Consider the following 21,546-nt stretch of genomic DNA (forward strand, 5'->3'; position numbering starts at 1 on the left):
TATTGATTCTGCGATAGCTCATCCCTATGACCCTGCAGCCCTATTACACAGTAATGTCAACTCTCTTCCACCACACTTAAAACATAACTCACTCATCCGCGACACCCTTATTGCATGGAGGGAGGTAAGGCGAAAACTGGGGGTCTCACCGTGGCTGTATCGCTTTCTCCCTATCCAGCATAACCCCTCTTTCTCTCCTCCGCAATCCTATGATACTTACGAAATGTGGTCAAACAAAAATGTAACCCTGATACATCACCTATACGACACTTCTATGGGCTCTCCAAAACCTCTCATCGAAATTCTACAAACATATGAACTACCAGCTCATCACTTCTTCTATATCCTCCAAGTAAGGAACTATGTCAACTCCATTGCACCTATCAAATCTAATAGATTCTGTACGACATTTCTGGATGTAATGGCAAACTCTCGAAATTATAAAATTTCATCCATATATGGACCTCTGAACCTACTATATGCCAAACCCTTCAAGTCATACACTGCTGCAAAATCTTGGGTCAAAGATTTTAACAACTCTTTTACATCAGATCACTTGCTATCAGGCTTCAACTCCACATGCGCTTTCAACCACAACACATTTTGGCAGGAACAACTCAAACTCCTGCACGGTGCCTACATGCCCTGTCAATACTCACAAAACGGTTAGGCTCAGTCTATCTGTCCTCTGTGTGGTCAGCAAAAACCTTCTCTACACCATAGGCTATGGCTCTGTCCTATGATTTCCACATTCTGGAAGCAAGTGGTCTCTTTCATATCAAGAATCACATCGTTTCAACTTCCAACCCACCCACTACCTCTTCTTTTTGGATACATGGATCAACCAGTTATTGGTCTTTTCTCTTCCCAATCATCCACTTTCAAGAATAACAAACCCTGGATGTCCACATGCCTGCTAATAGCGAGACGAGCTGTTCTTCGTAAATGGATCTCCAACTCCCCTCCGACTCTATCCGACATCAGAAAAGAGCTCAACTCTCTTTTAAATCTTGACAGACTCGATCTACTCATTTCTCTGACATCTTCAAAGGAGTCTTTCTATCTTCTCAAATGGAAAACATACATCATAGGATCCATCCAAGGAGCAGTCCTTTTTTTTTACAAAACATCTTGAGTTGTACATTATAGTCTTCCTTGAGTCCTGGGTATTAGAGATAATGGGACTATTGAACACTTAATCGTGGATTTGATAGCTATGACACTTACTAGACTTCCTTATCAGTACTGTTACTTTGATGCCGTATCACACCACCTTGTCAGTGTTATGTATATTCTGAAAAAATCAAATAAAAATATCTTTAAAAAAAAAAAAAAAATGTGTCACACGATGTCAGGTTCTCCTTTCTCTCCTCCCTGAGTGTGTATTTAGAGGCGGAGCTCCTGCTGGAATGGCGGTCGGAGGCGGAGTCTAGGAGGGAGACTGACAGAACCCGCAGCAGACTTGCAGGAGGGAGCGAGGAGGATCCGGTTCCTTTACCATCGGAGATGAGGAGAGTGTGAAGGATGTTTCTGACTCTGGGAGCTGAAAAGCTGGGAGTCCTATTGGTGTGGTGAGTGGGGAAGCACTACTAGGGGGCGCCCTCACCATCCCGTGTACAAGAGGTGGAAGAAGGCGTGGCTACACTACAGCCGCCATGTTTAGAGGGCGGAGCACTTTCACACCTTATCAACTTTTCACTGTTTGGTGGATTTTTGGAGTAAAATAAGTGGATTGAAGTAGATGCAAAGTGGAAGCGGTGGACTTGCAGAGAACACTATACTGAGCACACAATATTGTCTGTCTCCATGGATTTGCACAGGATTTGAGATGATTTCCTATAGCAGCAAATCTGATGAGATGAATGAAGTGGGTGTAAAGTGGAAGCAGTGGATGTGCAGGGAGCAGCATCTTGAGCACAAAGCACTTTATGTTGTGGATGGATTTGCACACGGTTCAGTTTCCTTCATTTATTGATAAACCCCATAAGACCAATGAAGTGGGTGTAAAGTGGAAGCAGTGGATGTGCAGAGAATAGGATTTGGAGCCCCGAGCTCTTTATCTCTGAATGTCTCCACATATTTGTAGTGTATTTGTGATGATTTCTGTGCACACACAATAGGACAGCGCTGTGACACATAATGCTCTCATGGGGGTAGGAGTAAAGGTGAGGTCACAATGGGGAATCCAATGGTGGGAATGTTGCATGCTGGACTCTCAGCTTACAGTGATGGTAGAAGAGGCTCATTGAAAGGTTTAAGGGTCTTGCTAGGAAGGACCAAATTACTGGAAGAGTCTCTCCACGGCTGAGACTTATCCTACGTATCTGGAGTCTGGGATATGAAGAAGAGGAGGAGGAGAATCCAAAGGTCTGCTCTGAGATTAGGAAGGAGAGGAGGAGGAGGACAATCCAAAGGTCTGCTCTGAGGTTAGGAAGGAGAGGGGGAGGAGGAGAATCCAAAGGTCTGCTCTGAGATTAGGAAGGAGAGGAGGAGGAGGACAATCCAAAGGTCTGCTCTGAGATTAGGAAGGAGAGGAGGAGGAGGACAATCCAAAGGTCTGCTCTGAGGTTAGCAAGGAGAGGGGGAGGAGGATAATCCAAAGGTCTGCTCTGAGATTAGGAAGGAGAGGGGGAGGAGGATAATCCAAAGGTCTGCTCTGAGGTTAGGAAGGAGAGGAGGTGGACAATCCAAAGGTCTGCTCTGAGGTTAGGAAGGAGAGGGGGAGGAGGATAATCCAAAGGTCTTCTCTGAGGGTAGGAAGGAGAGGAGGACAATCCAAAGGTCTGCTCTGAGGCTAAGAAGGAAAGGGGGAGGAGGCCAATCCAAAGATCTGCTCTGAGGTTAGGAAGGAGAGGAGGAGGATAATCCAAAGGTCTGCTCTGAGGTTAGGAAGGAGAGGAGGAGGATAATCCAAAGGTCTGCTCTGAGGTTAGGAAGGAGAGGAGGAGGATAATCCAAAGGTCTGCTCTGAGGTTAGGAAGGAGAGGAGGAGGAGGACAATCCAAAGATCTGCTCTGAGGTTAAAAAGTAAAGGGGGAGGAGGCCAATCCAAAGATCTGCTCTGAGGTTAGGAAGAAGGAGAGGAGGAGGACAATCCAAAGGTCTGCTCTGAGGTTAGGAAGAAGGAGAGGAGGAGGAAAATCTAAAGGTCTGCTCTGAGGTTAGGAAGGAGAGGAGGATGACAATCCATAGGTATGTTCTGAGGTTAGGAAGGAGAGGAGGAAGAGGACAATCCAAAGGTCTGCTCTGAGGTTAGGAAGGAGAGGAGAAGGATGACAATCCAAAGGTCTGCTCTGAGGTTAGGAAGGAGAGGAGGAAGAGGACAATCTAAAGGTCTGCTCTGAGGTTAGGAAGGAGAGAAGGAGGACAATCCAAAGGTCTGCTGTGAGGTTAGGAAGGAGAGGAGGACAATCCAAAGGTCTGCTCTGAGGTTAGGAAGGAGAGGAGGAGGAGGACAATCCAAAGGTCTGCTCTGAGGTTAGGAAGGAGAGGAGGAGGAGGACAATCCAAAGGTCTGCTCTGAGGTTAGGAAGAAGGAGAGGAGGAGGACAATCTAAAGGTCTGCTCTGAGGTTAGGAAGGAGAGGAGGAAGAGGACAATCTAAAGGTCTGCTCTGAGGTTAGGAAGGAGAGGAGGAGGATGACAATCCAAAGGTCTGCTCTGAGGTTAGGAAGGAGAGGAGGAAGAGGACAATCTAAAGGTCTGCTCTGAGGTTAGGAAGGAGAGGAGGAGGACAATCCAAAGGTCTGCTCTGAGGTTAGGAAGGAGAGGAGGAGGACAATCCAAAGGTCTGCTGTGAGGTTAGGAAGGAGAGGAGGAGGACAATCCAAAGGTCTGCTGTGAGGTTAGGAAGGAGAGGAGGAGGACAATCCAAAGGTCTGCTCTGAGGTTAGGAAGAAGGAGAGGAGGAGGACAATCCAAAGGTCTGCTTTGAGGTTAGGAAGGAGAGGAGGAGGATGACAATCCAAAGGTCTGCTGTGAGGTTAGGAAGAAGGAGAGGAGGAGGACAATCTAAAGGTCTGCTCTGAGGTTAGGAAGGAGAGGAGGAGGACAATCCAAAGGTCTGCTCTGAGGTTAGGAAGGAGAGGAGGAGGATAATCCAAAGGTCTGCTCTGAGGTTAGGAAGGAGAGTATAGATCTTTGAAAACTAGAAAAGGGAATTCCAAGAGAAAGAAACCAAAGAAATGAAGCAGTTACTTGTTTGCAACATTTTATAACAGAAACTAAGAAAACATTATTTTAGTTTTAGTTTAATGTTTGGTCTTTTATAGCATAAAAATAAAATCCCAGAAAGGAATAAATTCCACCAAAAGAAAGCGCAATTTGTGTGAAAAATGATACAAATGTCATATAGTACAATGTTACATTCCTGAGTAATTGTCATTGGAAGTGTGAGAACGCTGAAAGCTGAAAATTGTCCGGGGCTGGAAGGGGGGAAAGTACCCGGTACTGAGGGGGTTAAATGAAAATGACATTATGGCCACTAGATGGCGCCAATGATCATATGAAATAAGAACATGGCCAAAACTTGTCACAGCTGGGTGAAGGCTCCTCACATTCCTTCAAATGATGTTTTTTTTAAATAGACCTCCAAGTGTTTGTGAAATCTCCCAGCACAAAATGTACTCATAGGTCAGGATTCCATTTTTATTCTTCCCCTGCCATCAGTGGCCGACCCGATCCCACACTTCATCCATGTCTTTGGGGACCTCTGATCTCCTTATGAACTGTTTCTTCCATGATGAAGATCAGCCATGGAGTATATCTGAGGTGTATATCAGGGTGTGCTTCTTGCCCACATGAGAGCTGGGATGTCAAGCAACATTCATCTAGAATACATTTCCCGCACTCAAGGCACTAATACACCTCCAGGGTTGTGTGGGAGCCCTGATGTACAGGAAGACAGGACTCCAGTGAGGAACACTTCCCTCACTCAGGACAGGAAAGTGGCTTCTCCCCCATGTGAGATCTCTGATGTCTGGAAAGATTGCACTTCCATGAAAAACATTTCCCACACTCAGAACAGGAATACGGCTTCTCCCCTGTGTGAGATCTCTGATGTGTGTGAAGATGGGGCTTATTTGAAAAACATTTACCACACTCAGGACAGGAAAATGGCTTCTCCCCTGTGTGAGATCTCTGATGTGTGTAAAGATTGGACTTCCGTGAAAAACATTTCCCGCACTCAGGACAGGAATACGGCTTCTCCCCCGTGTGAGATCTCTGATGTGCGTGAAGATGAGACTTATTTGAAAAACATTTCCCACAATCAGGACAGGAATACGGCTTCTCCCCCGTGTGAGTTCTCAGATGTGTGTAAAGATTAGACTTCTGTGAAAAACATTTCCCGCACACAGAACAGGAATTCGGCTTCTTCCCCATGTGAGATTTCTGATGCCTGCAAAGAACGGACTTATATGAAAAACATTTCCCGCACTCAGCACAGGAATACAGCTTCTCCCCTGTGTGAGATCTCTGATGTGTGTACAGACTGGATTTACTTGAAAAACATTTCTCGCACTCAGGACAGGAATATGGCTTCTCCCCCATGTGACATCTCTGATGTCTGTAAAGATTGGACTTCTGTGAAAAACATTTCCCGCACACAGAACAGGAATACGACTTCTTTCCTGTGTGAGCTTTCTGATGTCTGCAAAGAACAGACTTGTATGAAAAACATTTCCCACACTCAGGACAGGAATATGGCTTCTCCCCGGTGTGAGATCTATGATGTGTGAATAGACTGGACAAACTTGAAAAACATTTCCCGCACTCAGAACAGGAATACAGCTTTTTCCCCGTATGATATTTCTGATGTCTGCAAAGACTGGATTTAAGTGAAAAACATTTCCCGCACTCAGAACAGGAATTCAGCTTTTCCCCTGTGTGAGATTTCTGATGTCTGCAAAGATCGGACTTCTCTGAAAAACATTTCCCACACTCAGGTTCCTCAGGATACGAGGAATCCGATGGTCCATCTACACTAGGTGGTGCCGGATGGACATTGGAGGGAGCCGGGTTTTCTCCTGGACTAAACTGTGTGATGTCCTCATCTTCTACTTTCCAGTCTGGAGACAAAGTGAGACAATCCTCTGAGGTTTTCCTCATCTCCCGGCCATGGACTAAAATACAAAGACAAAGAGGATTACTAGACAGCAGCTGATTGGTTCCCCCAAACCAGGACTCCGCCCACATCAGGCAGCTTGGTCTCTGAGGAGCTTACAATTTTACCCTCAAGGGAACTAGGAAATGGCTCCTCTGATCTCCTACCAGGTCATTTCTTTATTCATGGACCTTAGTAAGAGAGTGAGGAAACAACCAGAACTGTCTTTTATAGGAGGGACAGTGATGAGGGGATTATAGGACGAGGGTCCCCACCCCCTCTATCACTCATCACCATCTTCCCAACACAATAAGTACTGCACTTCCTTATTTACTCCATGATTTAGTCATGAAGAACAGCGGGGCTGAGCCCCACCAGAGGTCAGAGAGTGAGGATGGGGGGAGAACAACCAAGATGAAGATTGGACTGATCCTGAAGACCACCATCATTGGGGTATTGACTCCTCCCTCATTAGCACTTTCTGTTTAAGGGTCAAAGTTGGAGGATGTTATCACATTATTATCACCATGTAAAAGTCTGTGCTCCAATCACATCATCCGATATAAAATTTCCAGCTGGGAGGAAATGGGGGGAAGAAAAGAGAATCCATATTATGTGTATATATAGCAGTGGGGGGAGGGGGAGAGCAGAAGTCAGGACTATGGACTGTACAACAGAGTATATAGTGCAGGGGTCAGGAGTATGTAATGTACAACATAGAGTATATAGTGCAGGGGTCAGGAGTATGTAATGTACAACATAGAGTATATAGTGCAGGGGTCAGGAGTATGTAATGTACAACAGAGTATATAGTGCAGGGGTCAGGAGTATGTAATGTACAATATAGAGTATATAGTGCAGGGGTCAGGAGTATGTAATGTACAACATAGAGTATATAGTGCAGGGGTCAGGAGTATGTAATGTACAACATAGAGTATATAGTGCAGGGGTCAGGGGTATGTAATGTACAACATAGAGTATATAGTGCAGGGGTCAGGAGTATGTAATGTACAACAGAGTATATAGTTCAGGGGTCAGGAGTATGTAATGTACAACATAGAGTATATAGTGCAGGGGTCAGGAGTATGTAATGTACAACATACAGTATATAGTGCAGGGATCAGGAGGATGTAATGTACAACATAGAGTATATAGTGCAGGGGTCAGGAGGATGTAATGTACAATATAAATTATTTAGTGTAAGGGTCAGGACTCATAATATTGGTATTCAGCAATCAGTGGAAGATTAAATGTTTACTGTAGACAAGTTGCAGAGATCCCACACCGCTGCCTCCCATCTCCTGAGACTGCACTCAGTGACTTGGGTCTGAGACACTACAGACATATCCCTCCACCCGGCACAGCCAGCAGACCACAGAGCAAGGAACCCTGGGAGAAATGTTCTGTCAGAGATCTTGCTGGACTCATAGACATCTATGGTGAAAATCAACATTTTGCTGCCAGCTGAACCCCAGAACCTCCATAAATCCAGTCTAGATACATAAATTGTGTCTGCAGCACAGAGAAGGAAGATTATCCGAGAGAAATCCAGGAATACAGGACGGGGAACACAGCTCAGGAAAGTGACCAGGGGATTACAGGCTGATATCACCCAGTCCCCGCCCTACTCTGGACCAATCAGTGAGCAGTATGGGTGGAGGAATGGATTTAGTGTTCATGACCCACCTGTGCTGATCTCTGTAGGAGTGTCCTCCTCTATAAATGTCCCCGTTATTCCATCCTCCTCCATAGAGTGCTGATCATCCCTCACATACGCCTCTTCTTCTTCTGCTTTCACCTCAAATTCTATATCGATTGGATCTCCACTCTAAATCAAGGAAATGAGAGAGAATATCACATAAAAAATCCACACATTGTCTCTATGAATCCATGTTCTAGATGCTCCATCCCACCAACCTTGTAATAGTGAGGGATGGTGTGACCTTCCTGTGTGGAATCCTGGGAATACAGAGGACGGGGACATCTCTCTGGTGGGTTCCTGGTATTAGGTGGCTCCATCATCTCCTTGTGTCCTTCTGAAAACTCCTCCATCACTCCATACTCCTCATCCTCCTCTTTATACTCTTCTTTAACATCAATATTATCATCCCCGAGGATTCCACTCTGAAAGATATAATAAAACATTCATTGTAACAAACATGCTGTGTATAAATCACAACTACCAATAATTGTTCCTCATCTACCTGATGATGGTGAGGGATGGTGTGACCTTCCTGTGTGGAATCCCGGGAATACAGAGGATGGGGACATCTCTCTGGTGGGTTCCCATGACTGGATCCATCTGTAGGAAACACACACACTGACTGAATCCATTGTTTCTATGTGTTTATCAGATGATGGGGGATCTAGGTGGACCCTACACATGGACTGTTTGTTTGTTATTCAGAGATTCGAATGTATCCAAAATTACGAACTACAACAATAATGAATTTCAACAAATCTGAAACAAATTTTAAAGGAAAAATAAAATTAATTTGTTTAATCTGAATGAAACCAATGATCCCAATGAATATGATAATAGCTGGTTGTGAAGGATCGGGCGGTCACCAGCCACACATCTGTGACAACTGCGACTCATCTGCTATCAGCAGGATTATTGGCCGACAGAAGAATGTAAACAAACAATGACAACTTTAAAAATGATTAATAAATAACAGCATGGGGGGGGGGGGTCACCCCAATCCCAACCAGGCCCTTCGGGTCTAATATGGAGTTTAAAAGGAAGTCCACACCAAAGCTTAAAAAAAATTATGTTGTGAAGTCCCCCCCAAACCAGACCCTTATCCGAGCATGCAAGAAGGAAAAGGAGGCCCCCAGATCCCGCCCCCCATGTGAATGAGTATGGGGTACACAGTGGTCCTACTCATTTACCAAACTGTCATAAATAAATTAAAAACACAGTTTTTGACAAATCTTTTTTAGAAAAAAAAAACAATGTTCACTGAAGTAAATGCAGCGTCAATCACCATGAACGCCAGCCGCCAAGCTGAAAAAACAAAAAAAAGAAAGAGAAAAAAAAGAAGGTGCGCATGTGACACTTCCCTTACAGGTGACTGACAGCTCCAGTGCCCATTAATGACAAATAAAGAAAGGAGCGAGGTCACAGTGGGTGATTCTGCCCCTTTGTCTATAAACCACTGCTAGACATCCAACAACTGACAAGTCTGGTTCCCAGTGATGATGGGAAATACACAAAGGGGCGGGGTCACTCACTGTCACCAAAGACCCACCGCTTTGTTTATTTACTGTTGGGTGAAGCGGAGTTGTAAGTTGCTGAGAGGCAAGTGTCGTGTGCGCACCTCTTTTTTTTGTTTGTTTGTGCAGGTCGGACTTGTCAAAAACTGTGTTTGTGTAATTATTTAATTTTGACACTTTTTTAGGTGAATGAGTAGAGGTACTATGTACAGCTGCTCATTCACATAGGGAGCCGGAATCTGGGGGCCCCTTTTTTATCCGGGGCTTCAAGATTTTGATAAGCCCCCCAGAATACAATCCCCCACAACCACCAAGCCAGGGATGCACGGAAAGGCTTTTTTCCCCATCAACATGGGGAAAAGGAGCTTCCGGGGGGGAACCCCTGGCCTAAATCTCATTCATATTCAGGGCATGTGGCCTAATATAATTCAGGGGATCGCTCACTCATTCCCTCCTAGAAAATATCCTGCTGGACTACAAGTTCCAATAAGGGTCTGGTATGGATTTTAGGGGTTCCCATACCATTTTTTTTATTTTAGAGTGGGGTTCCCCTCAAAATCTATACCAGATGGATTTTATTTTTAATGCCAGCATTGATTTTTTATACTCGTGGAGAATGTCTCTGATAGCAGATGAGTCATGGTTGTTAAGGACATGGCGGCCGCAAACTTCCTAGCAACCAGCTAGTTTTCACAAAGAATTTGTATCAATTCAATTTGAATACTTCGAAAACATTTTTAATCCATTTGAAAATGAATAAACAAAACAAATTTTGATTCAAATGCAACACAAATAAATTAATAACTTAAATTGATCTTGAAACAAATTTTTTTTTTAAACTCTGCACATGTCTAGTGTACCCTCCGTACTGCTCTCTCCTTTACAATAAAGTCTCCTCTTACCCGGTGATGTGAGGGGCGGCTGATTGTCCATCATGACGTCCTTGTAGAGATCCTTGTGTCCTTCTAAATACTCCCACTCCTCCATGGAGAAATAGACAGTGACACCCTGACACCTTATAGGAACCTGACACACACAATGATACAGTCACCATCCAGACACATCCCTTGTCTGTTACTGGAGAATGTCCCAGAATTCCCGGCACCGCTCACCTCTCCTGTCAGCAGCTCAGTGATCTCTCTGGTGACTTCTAGAATCTTCTTCTTCTTTCTCTCTTCTATCAGGGAGGGAGGTGGAGGCAATGTGATGTCATATGATCTCCAGACTTCACAGGAGGAAAACTCTACATCTGAACACAAATAGTCACATCAAATGATATTCCCAGAATCCTCCTCACCTCTCCATTCAGGTCTCCATTTTATTAAAGCCCCACTTCAGGCTGAGGTATAATTCCCCCCACAGGACCCCCACACTACGCAGGGTATAGGCTTGTTGCAGCATTCTGATGTCATTACATACAACGCAGGACCAACAGTCTCACTTTACATGTGAGGATACCAAGGGACCCCCACATCCTAAGAGGAACAGAAAAATGTCAGATGGAGGGACATTGGGAGGAGGAGCTGTGAGGTCAGTGTGATGTCATAGAATTCTCTGACTCTGGATGGAGGGACATTGGGAGGAGGAGCTGTGAGGTCAGTGTGATGTCATAGGATTCTCTGACTCTGGATGGAGGGACATTGGGAGGAGGAGCTGTGAGGTCAGTGTGATGTCATAGGATTTTCTGACTCTGGATGGGGGGACATTGGGAGGAGGAGCTGTGAGGTCAGTGTGATGTCATAGGATTCTCTGACTCTGGATGGAGGGACATTGGGAGGAGGAGCTGTGAGGTCAGTGTGATGTCATAGGATTCTCTGACTCTGGATGGAGGGACATTGGGAGGTGGAGCTGTGAGGTCGGCGTGATGTCATAGGATTCTCTGACTCTGGATGGAGGGACATTGGGAGGTGGAGCTGTGAGGTCAGCGTGATGTCATAGGATTCTCTGACTCTGAATGGAGGGACATTGGGGGGAGGAGCTGTGGTCAGTGTAATGTCATAGGACATATAGACTCTGGATGGAGGGACATTTGGATGGGGAGATTTGAGGGGTCCTCTATATGAGGCTCCTGTGTAAATCAAATCCTTGTTCCTGGGTGCGTCCTACCTCTCCTAAACTGAGGAGTGACCTTTGACCTTTACCATCCAGAAATCTGTCCGGAATCTGTGGAAGTAAGCTGTCATGTGATCAGGTGACGTGCGGAGGAACGGAGTGTAAATAGCAGACAATTGTCTCCAGAGCCCCTAATGGTGGGGATGGATTTGGCGGCGTGCTGGTGCCAAGTTTCCTCCCCCCAGGGTCACTGCAGGTGTGGAGAAAAGCTGTGTAAGAGGATATGGAGGAGAGATGAGGAGGAGATCCAGGAATCAGGAGAAAGGTCAGGGCAAGCAACAGACGAGCGCATCCAAGAGACCAAGCCGGGGTCACTACACAGAAAATCAATCCAAGGAAACAACAGGCAGGACGAGGAATAGCAAGAAGGAGCTGAGAGACAAATGAGAATATTGCTCAGCCAATGGGAGATGAACTCAGCATGACTTCCATCATGAAGGAGATGAGGGGGAGGGGAGGAAGTCACTGAAGGTGACCATAGATCCATGGAAATTCAGCTGGTTCAGCAGGGATCGCTCACATTTCCATCCATGTGTGGCCACTGCCGGATAAAAGCCACTCCCCCAGCGGCTGCAGCCAATAGCTTCAGTGCTGATCTGTGTATTCTGAGAGCGGAGGAGTCCCCCCATTGTCAGAATACAAGAGTGCAGCGGGGAGGATTCCCCCATCCACCTCCAATGTGTGGATGGGGGAATCACTTCAGTTTTTATGGTCATCCCGCTGGCTGAACGATGAAACTGAACCATGTAGGCCAGCTTTGGGAGCAAATATATTATCATCAACTCCTCCCCCTGAAGGGGATAATCTACATATTACCTCCTCTGCTGCCAGATCCAGGAATGTCGACTCTCTACTTCCTCATTCATGTAACTTCCTGTCTGTATCTGACATCACTTCCTGTCTTTACCTGACATCACTTCCTGTCTGTCTTCCATAGAGACTTCCTGTGTGGGTAGAAGTGAGATCCCCACCTTGTGGAGCTCAGAGGAACTGCAGCCCCGAGAAGCGTCTGGTAGTGTGACCCCGGCCTTGTGCTGGGTGTGTATGGACTGTAGATCCTCATAGAGGGGTCACCTCCACTCCCACCAAGGGGGACAGAAATATATGACTCCTCGGGGGAGGGGTTTTGGCCCCTTTGATTTTGCAGTAACATTGATTGCAGATTTAGTCCTGTAGAACATCTGGTATATGGATACAAAGCCCCCCAGCTGGGAGTAAAGGGTGGAAATGGCTGGTGACCCCCAGATTTGGGCAATGATGTCATCACTATAAATGGATAAAACCCGCGCTATGTGTAACAACTCCAAACCTACAAAAACCTTCTAGCGGACTGCTGCTGTAACAAAGGGAAGGATTCCCTGTCATCTAGAAGAGCATTATGTGTCACAGCGCTGTCCTATTGTGTGTGCACAGAAATCATCACAAATACACTACAAATATGTGGAGACATTCAGAGATAAAGAGCTCGGGGCTCCAAATCCTATTCTCTGCACATCCACTGCTTCCACTTTACACCCACTTCATTGCTCTTATGGGGTTTATCAATAAATGAAGGAATCTGAACCGTGTGCAAATCATCCACAACATAAAGTGCTTTGTGCTCAAGATGCTGCTCCCTGCACATCCACTGCTTCCACTTTACACCCACTTCATTCATCTCATCAGATTTGCTGCTATAGGAAATCATCTCAAATCCTGTGCAAATCCATGGAGACAGACAATATTGTGTGCTCAGTATAGTGTCCTCTGCAAGTCCACCGCTTCCACTTTGCATCTACTTCAATCCACTTATTTTACTACAAAAATCCACCAATCAGTGAAAAGTTGATAAGGTGTGAAAGTGCTCCGCCCTCCAAACTGTGTCAGCTGTAGTGTAGCCCCGCCTTCTTCCACCTCTTGTACACGGGATGGTGAGGGCGCCCCCTAGTAGTGCTTCCCCCTCACCACACCAATAGGACTCCCAGCTTTTCAGCTCCCAGAGTCAGAAACATCCTTCACACTCTCCTCATCTCCGATGGTAAAGGAACCGGATCCTCCTCGCTCACTCCTGCAAGTCTGCTGCGGGTTCTGTCAGTCTCCCTCCTAGACTCCGCCTCCGACCACCATTCCAGCAGGAGCTCCGCCTCTAAATACACACTCAGGGAGGAGAGAAAGGGGAACCCGACATCATGTGACACCTTTTATTACATGGAAATTTGAAAATCAACAGGACTAATGCAATCACATTTACTGCAAAATCAGAGGAGCCAAAATGTGTTCCCCGAGCAGTCAGGCTGCAGGAGATCTGCTGAGACATAGAGAGGGAAATGGGTGCTAATAGGCTGCGGGAGATCCGCTGAGACATAGAGAGGGAAATTGGAGCTAATAGGCTGCAGGAGATCCGCTGAGACATAGAGAGGGAAATGGGAGCTAATAGGCTGCGGGAGATCTGCTGAGACATAGAGAGGGAAATGGGCGCTAATAGGCTACGGGAGATCTGCTGAGACATAGGGAAATGGGAGCTAATAGGCTGCAGGAGATCTGCTGAGACATAGAGAGGGAAATGGGCACTAATAGGCTGCAGGAGATCCGCTGAGACATAGAGAGGGAAATGGGAGCTAATAGGCTGCAGGAGATCTGCTGAGACATAGAGATGGAAATGGGTGCTAATAGGCTGCAGGAGATCCGCTGAGACATTGAGAGGGAAATGGGTGCTAATAGGCTGTAGGAGATCTGCTGAGACATAGAGAGGGAAATGGGTGCTAATAGGCTGCAGGAGATCTGCTGAGACATAGAGAGGGAAATGGGCACTAATAGGCTGCAGGAGATCCGCTGAGACATAGAGAGGGAAATGGGAGCTAATAGGCTGCAGGAGATCTGCTGAGACATAGAGATGGAAATGGGTGCTAATAGGCTGCAGGAGATCCGCTGAGACATAGAGAGGGAAATGGGTGCTAATAGGCTGCAGGAGATCTGCTGAGACAATGAAATGTGTATGAAATGGATGGATGTGCAGACACTCCCAGAAGATGATGTCATTATGAGTGGATTGATATATATTTTTGCATTGTCCCCCCCAGAAGGATCAGGTTTGGCGGGATCGCTCTCATTAGCTATACATTTGTATTTTGTGTTCTGTGTTTGTAAGACTTTTCTATATGTAATAAGAGATGTTTGTTGAACAGTTGGTTACATAAGAGTTACATTTATTTCTTCTTCCTTTATTCAGTAATGTTTCATCTCCCGTAGTATCCCTGTAAGGTACATATTATACAGGAAGGGGGATTATGGGATGGATCTCGGGGCTGCAGTTCCTCTGAACTCCACAAGGTGGGGATCTCACCTATACTCACACAGGAAGTCTCTATGGAATGCAGACAGGAAGTGATGTCAGGGACAGACAGGAAGTGATGTTATGTTTTATTTACACCCAGTAACCCCCCATCATGTCAGTCCTCTTCCTCCATAGTCACGTCGGTCCTCTTCCTCCATAGTCACGTCGGTCCTCTTCCTCCATAGTCACGTCGGTCCTCTTCCTCCATAGTCACGTCCGTCCTCTTGCTCCATAGTCACGTCCGTCCTCTTCCTCCATAGTCACGTCGGTCCTCTTCCTCCATAGTCACGTCCGTCCTCTTCCTCCACGTTTACGTCCGTCCTCTTCCTCCATAGTCACGTCCGTCCTCTTCCTCCATAGTCACGTCCGTCCTCTTCCTCCATAGTCACGTCCGTCCTGTTACTCCATAGTCACGTCCGTCCTCTTCCTCCATAGTCACGTCGGTCCTCTTCCTCCATAGTCACGTCGGTCCTCTTGCTCCATAGTCACGTCGGTCCTCTTGCTCCATAGTCACGTCGTTCCTCTTGCTCCATAGTCACGTCGTTCCTCTTGCTCCATAGTCACGTCGTTCCTCTTGCTCCATAGTCACGTCGTTCCTCTTGCTCCATAGTCACGTCGTTCCTCTTGCTCCATAGTCACGTCGTTCCTCTTGCTCCATAGTCACGTCGTTCCTCTTGCTCCATAGTCACGTCGTTCCTCTTGCTCCATAGTCACGTCGTTCCTCTTCCTCCATAGTCACGTCGGTCCTCTTCCTCCATAGTCACGTCGGTCCTCTTCCTCCATAGTCACGTCGGTCCTCTTCCTCCATAGTCACGTCGGTCCTCTTGCTCCATAGTCACGTCGTTCCTCTTGCTCCATAGTCACGTCGTTCCTCTTGCTCCATAGTCACGTCGTTCCTCTTGCTCCATAGTCACGTCGTTCCTCTTGCTCCATAGTCACGTCGTTCCTCTTGCTCCATAGTCACGTCGGTCCTCTTGCTCCATAGTCACGTCGGTCCTCTTCCTCCATAGTCACGTCGGTCCTCTTCCTCCATAGTCACGTCGGTCCTCTTCCTCCATAGTCACGTCGGTCCTCTTCCTCCATAGTCACGTCGGTCCTCTTCCTCCATAGTCACGTCGGTCCTCTTCCTCCATAGTCACGTCGGTCCTCTTCCTCCATAGTCACGTCGGTCCTCTTCCTCCATAGTCACGTCGAGTCCTCTTGCTCCATAGTCACGTCGTTCCTCTTGCTCCATAGTCACGTCGTTCCTCTTGCTCCATAGTCACGTCGTTCCTCTTGCTCCATAGTCACGTCGTTCCTCTTGCTCCATAGTCACGTCGTTCCTCTTGCTCCATAGTCACGTCGTTCCTCTTGCTCCATAGTCACGTCGTTCCTCTTGCTCCATAGTCACGTCGTTCCTCTTGCTCCATAGTCACGTCGTTCCTCTTGCTCCATAGTCACGTCGTTCCTCTTGCTCCATAGTCACGTCGTTCCTCTTGCTCCATAGTCACGTCGTTCCTCTTGCTCCATAGTCACGTCGTTCCTCTTGCTCCATAGTCACGTCGTTCCTCTTGCTCCATAGTCACGTCGTTCCTCTTCCTCCATAGTCACGTCGTTCCTCTTCCTCCATAGTCACGTCGTTCCTCTTCCTCCATAGTCACGTCGGTCCTCTTCCTCCATAGTCACGTCGGTCCTCTTCCTCCATAGTCACGTCGGTCCTCTTCCTCCATAGTCACGTCGGTCCTCTTCCTCCATAGTCACGTCGGTCCTCTTGCTCCATAGTCACGTCCGTCCTCTTGCTCCATAGTCACGTCCGTCCTCTTCCTCCATAGTCACGTCCGTCCTCTTCCTCCATAGTCACGTCGGTCCTCTTGCTCCATAGTCACGTCCGTCCTCTTGCTCCATAGTCACGTCCGTCCTCTTGCTCCATAGTCACGTCCGTCCTCTTCCTCCATAGTCACGTCCGTCCTCTTCCTCCATAGTCACGTCGGTCCTCTTCCTCCATAGTCACATCCGTCCTCTTCCTCCACGTTTACGTCTGTCCTCTTCCTCCATAGTCACGTCCGTCCTCTTCCTCCATAGTCACGTCCGTCCTCTTCCTCCATAGTCACGTCCGTCCTCTTCCTCCATAGTCACGTCCGTCCTCTTCCTCCATAGTCACGTCCGTCCTGTTACTCCATAGTCACGTCCGTCGTCTTCCTCCATAGTCACGTCCGTCCTGTTACTCCATAGTCACGTCCGTCGTCTTCCTCCATAGTCACGTCCGTCCTCTTCCTCCATAGTCACGTCCGTCCTCTTCCTCCATAGTCACGTCCGTCCTCTTCCTCCATAGTCACGTCGGTCCTCTTCCTCCATAGTCACGTCGGTCCTCTTCCTCCATAGTCACGTCGGTCCTCTTCCTCCATAGTCACGTCGGTCCTCTTCCTCCATAGTCACGTCCGTCCTCTTCCTCCATAGTCACGTCCGCCCTTTTCCTCCACAGTCACGTCCGCCCTTTTCCTCCACAGTCACGTCCGTCCTCTTCCTCCACAGTCACGTCCGTCCTCTTCCTCCACAGTCACGTCCGTCCTCTTCCTCCACAGTCACGTCCGTCCTCTTCCTCCACAGTCACGTCCGTCCTCTTCCTCCACAGTCACGTCCGTCCTCTTCCTCCACAGTCACGTCCGTCCTCTTCCTCCACAGTCACGTCCGTCCTCTTCCTCCACAGTCACGTCCGTCCTCTTCCTCCACAGTCACATCTGTCCTCTTCCTCCATAGTCACGTCCGTCCTCTTCCTCCATAGTCACGTCCGTCCTCTTCCTCCATAGTCACGTCCGTCCTCTTCCTCCATAGTCACGCCTGTCCTCTTCCTCCATATTCACGTCCGTCCTCTTCCTCCATAGTCACTGTGACGTCTTTTATCACCAGCAGATGATGATACACACATATATAGTGTGGGAACCCAGATGAACCCCTTCAGGGGCAGAACGTCACCCACTTCCGGGGCCGGAACATTCTCCTCATTGTGGAGATAAATTCTAGTAATATGGTCCTCTAAACAAACAGCACTGACAATAAATAGACAAGACAAGGACCATCCTGACCATACATGGCCTACAAAGGGCAATGATGACACTACACAGGCAGCCAATGGGCAATCATTACACTATGCAGCCAACACAATGATGGAGTGCCGGGGTCAGGAGTATGGAGCATAGAGCCCCTTACATTGCTGCTCAGGAGGAAGGAAACATTCCTTTTAAACAAAAAATGTATATAAATCTGAGGCTCTTTTAGGAATATCTGGGGTTTCAAAAATGAAAGGGGCTTTATAGCGACTAAAACATTTCATATGTGTAACATTGCGCTGTTTATCTCCTCCTCCCCTCCCCCGCCTGTCTCCAGCACTGCACCCGGGACTATCAGGGAGGCGAGAGACCTTGCAGTGTAATGAGAACCGATTGGCTGCTCCTCAGGAAAGGGGAGTGTCCAGCTTATCCTTTCTGGTCTCTCACTCCCAGAGACGTTTTTGCATTTTTTGCACATTTAAAAAATAATTTTAGCCCTAAAGATGACACAAAACCCCCAAAATATCGATTTTCTGAAAGTAGAGACTTTAGAGAATAAAATAACGGCAGTTCTAATTTTTTATATCACAAAATATTATCACAAAGTCTAGGAAATGTCAAATTTCATTAAAAAATACACTTAAGCTGATTTCAGGGCACAAAAAGCAATAAATGACCCATTTATGTGTAAAAATATAAAAGCCGAGGTTGCAGCGAGTAAATAGATATCCAACATGTCAAACCTTAAGTTGTGTGTGCTGAAATGGTGACAACCTTTAGTCCCGGTATTATCTATAGGGGACACATTTATAGCCCCTTCTAGGTCATCAGTATAGAGTACGGAGGAGGTCTGCTCCTAGAATTATCCTCTCATTCTGGTGTGACCGGCGATATGTAACGTGTATCACAATCAATGTTATCACATGTAGGCGCTCCAGCGTGTGCTCTTACGTTTGGGTGTGCATATATGTGGGGGTGGGGGGGAGGAGTTATATACTTGGGTGTAACTTTCATTTTTTACAATTAAAAAACATTTTTACTTAAGGGGACAAAGTCCTCTATGAGATAATTTTTGATGACAGGTTCTCTTTATTGAGTCATCCAGGGTCTAAAAGACCCCCAATGTCTCCCATGTACAACATTGGATGTAATGTAGTACACATCACACCGCATTACATTCTTTGCCGGCCTCGATGGACGGGAAATCTGTCATAACATCACTTCTGGGTCAGGACAAGAAGGGAGTGAATGTGTCCGCTCTCCTCCGTTGTCACTTACCTGGTGTGAGAGGCCAATGGAGAGAGGGCTTCCCTTGCAGCTAAGTTCCAGACTCCCCTGAGAGTGGGACAGCAGGAATCAGGCGCAAAGTGGCACAGGTCGCCTGTAGGAGTGCTTGTTGGTGGTCCACCCAGGAGCACAACTGATGCACTGAGATGAGGTCTGCAGACAGGAGGTGCCTGTGCGAGGTATGAAAGCCCTTCCGGGGAACAGAGGATTACTGGATAGCCGGATCAAAGCCAAGATCCGGTACTGGGTGGAGATCAGAACAGATGTAGTCAGATGTGATAACCAAGGTCATACACAGAGGAGCAAGAGAGAATATCCGTTAGCCAAGCAGAGGTCAGGTCAGGGTTTAAGCAGAGAAGACAGGTCCAGGAGCAAGCCGAGTCGGTAACAGGAAATCACAGATCACAGTAGCACAGGAACAGGAAATCACAGTTCACAGTAGCACAGGAACAAGGTAACGGGGAGCCAGAGATCAACCAGCACCTGAGAGTAGTGCAGGGCTTCCTTATAAAGGCCGTTTGCTGCCAAATTTGAGCCAATGTGAACTGTGGCCATGCAAGGTACTGGCAGGGGTGTCAGGTCTCCTAACACCTCTGCTGAGGACAGAGCCCTGACAGTGCCCCCCCAAGGGGGGCAGCCTCCAGATGCCTACTTGGGCCATCTTGTCTGGATATTTGGAGTAGAACTCCTGGAGAAGTCTTGGGGCATGTATGTTGTCTTTGGTTCCCAGGAGCCTTCTTCAGGAGTTACCCCTTCCATTTGATCAAGAACTGAATCTGCCTTTCTTGCAGTGCAGGATTGATTCTATCTCATATTCTGCATCCTCCCCAACTGTTATTGGCGGCGGAGGAGGTTCTACTCTTCCCGGAAATGGATCATGAACTGCTGGCTTTAGCAGAAAAACATGGAAGACTGGGTGAATCCCATATGATTCGGGAAGAGATAGCTCATATGCCACTGGATTGATTACTCGTTTGATCTGAAAGGGCCCAATGTATCTTGGTCCCAACTTCCGCGATGGGCAAGGAAGTTTTAGGTTGGCTGTTGATAACCAAGCCTGGTCTCCAACCTGCAGAGAAGGATTTCCCCTCCGTTTCTTTTCATAGTATCTTTTGTAGTCAGTTTGCAGTCTTTGTATGGATTTCTGGAGAGCTCAATAGTTGTCCTGTATCCTGCGGATTCTGTCCTGAACTGCAGGTACCGAGGTTTCGAGTATGGTATCCGGCAGGCACGAAGGGTGGAATCCGTAATTGGCCCAAAATTGCGACTGATTCATAGCGGAATGGACGGAATTATTGTATGCACATTCTGCTAATGGGAGTAGAGATGTCCAGTCATCCTGGGAAAAGGCGGAGAGACATCGTAGATATTGTTCCAACGTTTGGTTAGTTTGTTCAGTTTGTCCATTACTTTGAGGGTGGTAGGCCGATGATAGGCAGAGTTCCACTTTCAGGGTTTTACATAAGGCTCTCCAGAACCTGGAGGTAAATTGAACCCCTCGGTCAGACACGATATTGCTGGGCAGTTCGTGTAGCCTAACGATTTCCTTAATAAAAATATGTGCCGTCTCAGGCGCCAACGGAGTTCCTATCATTGGCAGAAAGTGGGCCATCTTGGATAGCCGATCTATCACTACTAGGATGGTAGCAAACCCCTCAGAGGGCGGCAAGTGTACAATAAAGTCCATTGTGATAATTCCCCAGGGATGATTAGGAATGGATAGGGGCCTCAGCAACCCCCATGCCCTCTGCTTTGTCTCCCTTGCTACGTAGACATACTGTGCAGGATTTTACTTAAGTTCTGCAGTCCTGACTTAAGTTGGGCCACCAAAACGATCGCTGGATCAGGTCCATTGTTTTTCAGCCAGTTGATGGTCGTGGAATGTCTTGAAAACTTGGGATCTTACCTCCTGGGGTACAAAGATCTTATCCTGGTGCCACAGAAAGCCATCCTGCCTTCTTAATGAGTTCTGCTCAGGTACGGCACACCGTGCAGATGCCTGTTCAATCAAAAGCTTCAGACTGGGCTGAATCAACAAAAAATTTTGGGCCGACAGGATGGTATCGGGGGCAAAGTTTCAACTGAATCTGGGAACATACGTGATAGAGCATCTGCTTTCCCATTCTTGGATCCTGAGCGGTAGGTCATGTGAAAATTGAAGATGGAGAAATATAGGACCCATCTAGCTTGCTGCGGTCTTAGGCGCTTGGCAGATCTTAAATATTCTAGATTCTTGAGAACTGTGAAGATCATGATTGAGTGACTAGCTCCTTCCAAAAGGTACCTCCATTCTTTGAACGCCATTTTGATCTCCAAAAGTTCCCTGTTGCCTATGTCGTAGTGCCTTTCAGCTTGGCTTAGTTTCTTAGAGCAAAAAGCTACCAGAAGGAGCAGAGCTTTTGGGCCTTGGCTCCTGTAGCTACCTCTGATGCATCCACCTCCAGGATGAAGGGAAGTGTTGGCTCTGGGTGTTGTAATACAGGAGCAGA

General features: G+C 47.1%; 2 protein-coding genes across 2 annotated transcripts in view; one reads left to right on the forward strand and one right to left on the reverse strand.

Moving 5' to 3' along the window:
• Nucleotides 1-21,546, forward strand: part of LOC149445429 (oocyte zinc finger protein XlCOF29-like) — a 56,091-nt gene that overhangs the window by 16,121 nt on the left and 18,424 nt on the right. The window lies entirely within an intron of this gene.
• LOC149445430 (uncharacterized) lies at nt 4,235-21,361 on the reverse strand. Its single transcript, XM_089653837.1, has 5 exons — nt 21,157-21,361; nt 10,432-10,568; nt 10,222-10,345; nt 8,377-8,405; nt 4,235-6,117 (listed from the first exon to the last, which is right to left on the reverse strand). The coding sequence occupies exons 1-5, from the start codon at nt 21,359-21,361 to the stop codon at nt 4,930-4,932; spliced, it is 1,683 nt and encodes a 560-aa protein (XP_089509963.1). The 3' UTR covers nt 4,235-4,929.

The sequence above is a fragment of the Staurois parvus genome, unplaced genomic scaffold (assembly GCF_062004578.1).
Source record: "Staurois parvus isolate SC_StPar_1 unplaced genomic scaffold, SC_StPar_1.0 ptg000721l, whole genome shotgun sequence".
NCBI lineage: Eukaryota > Metazoa > Chordata > Amphibia > Anura > Ranidae > Staurois > Staurois parvus.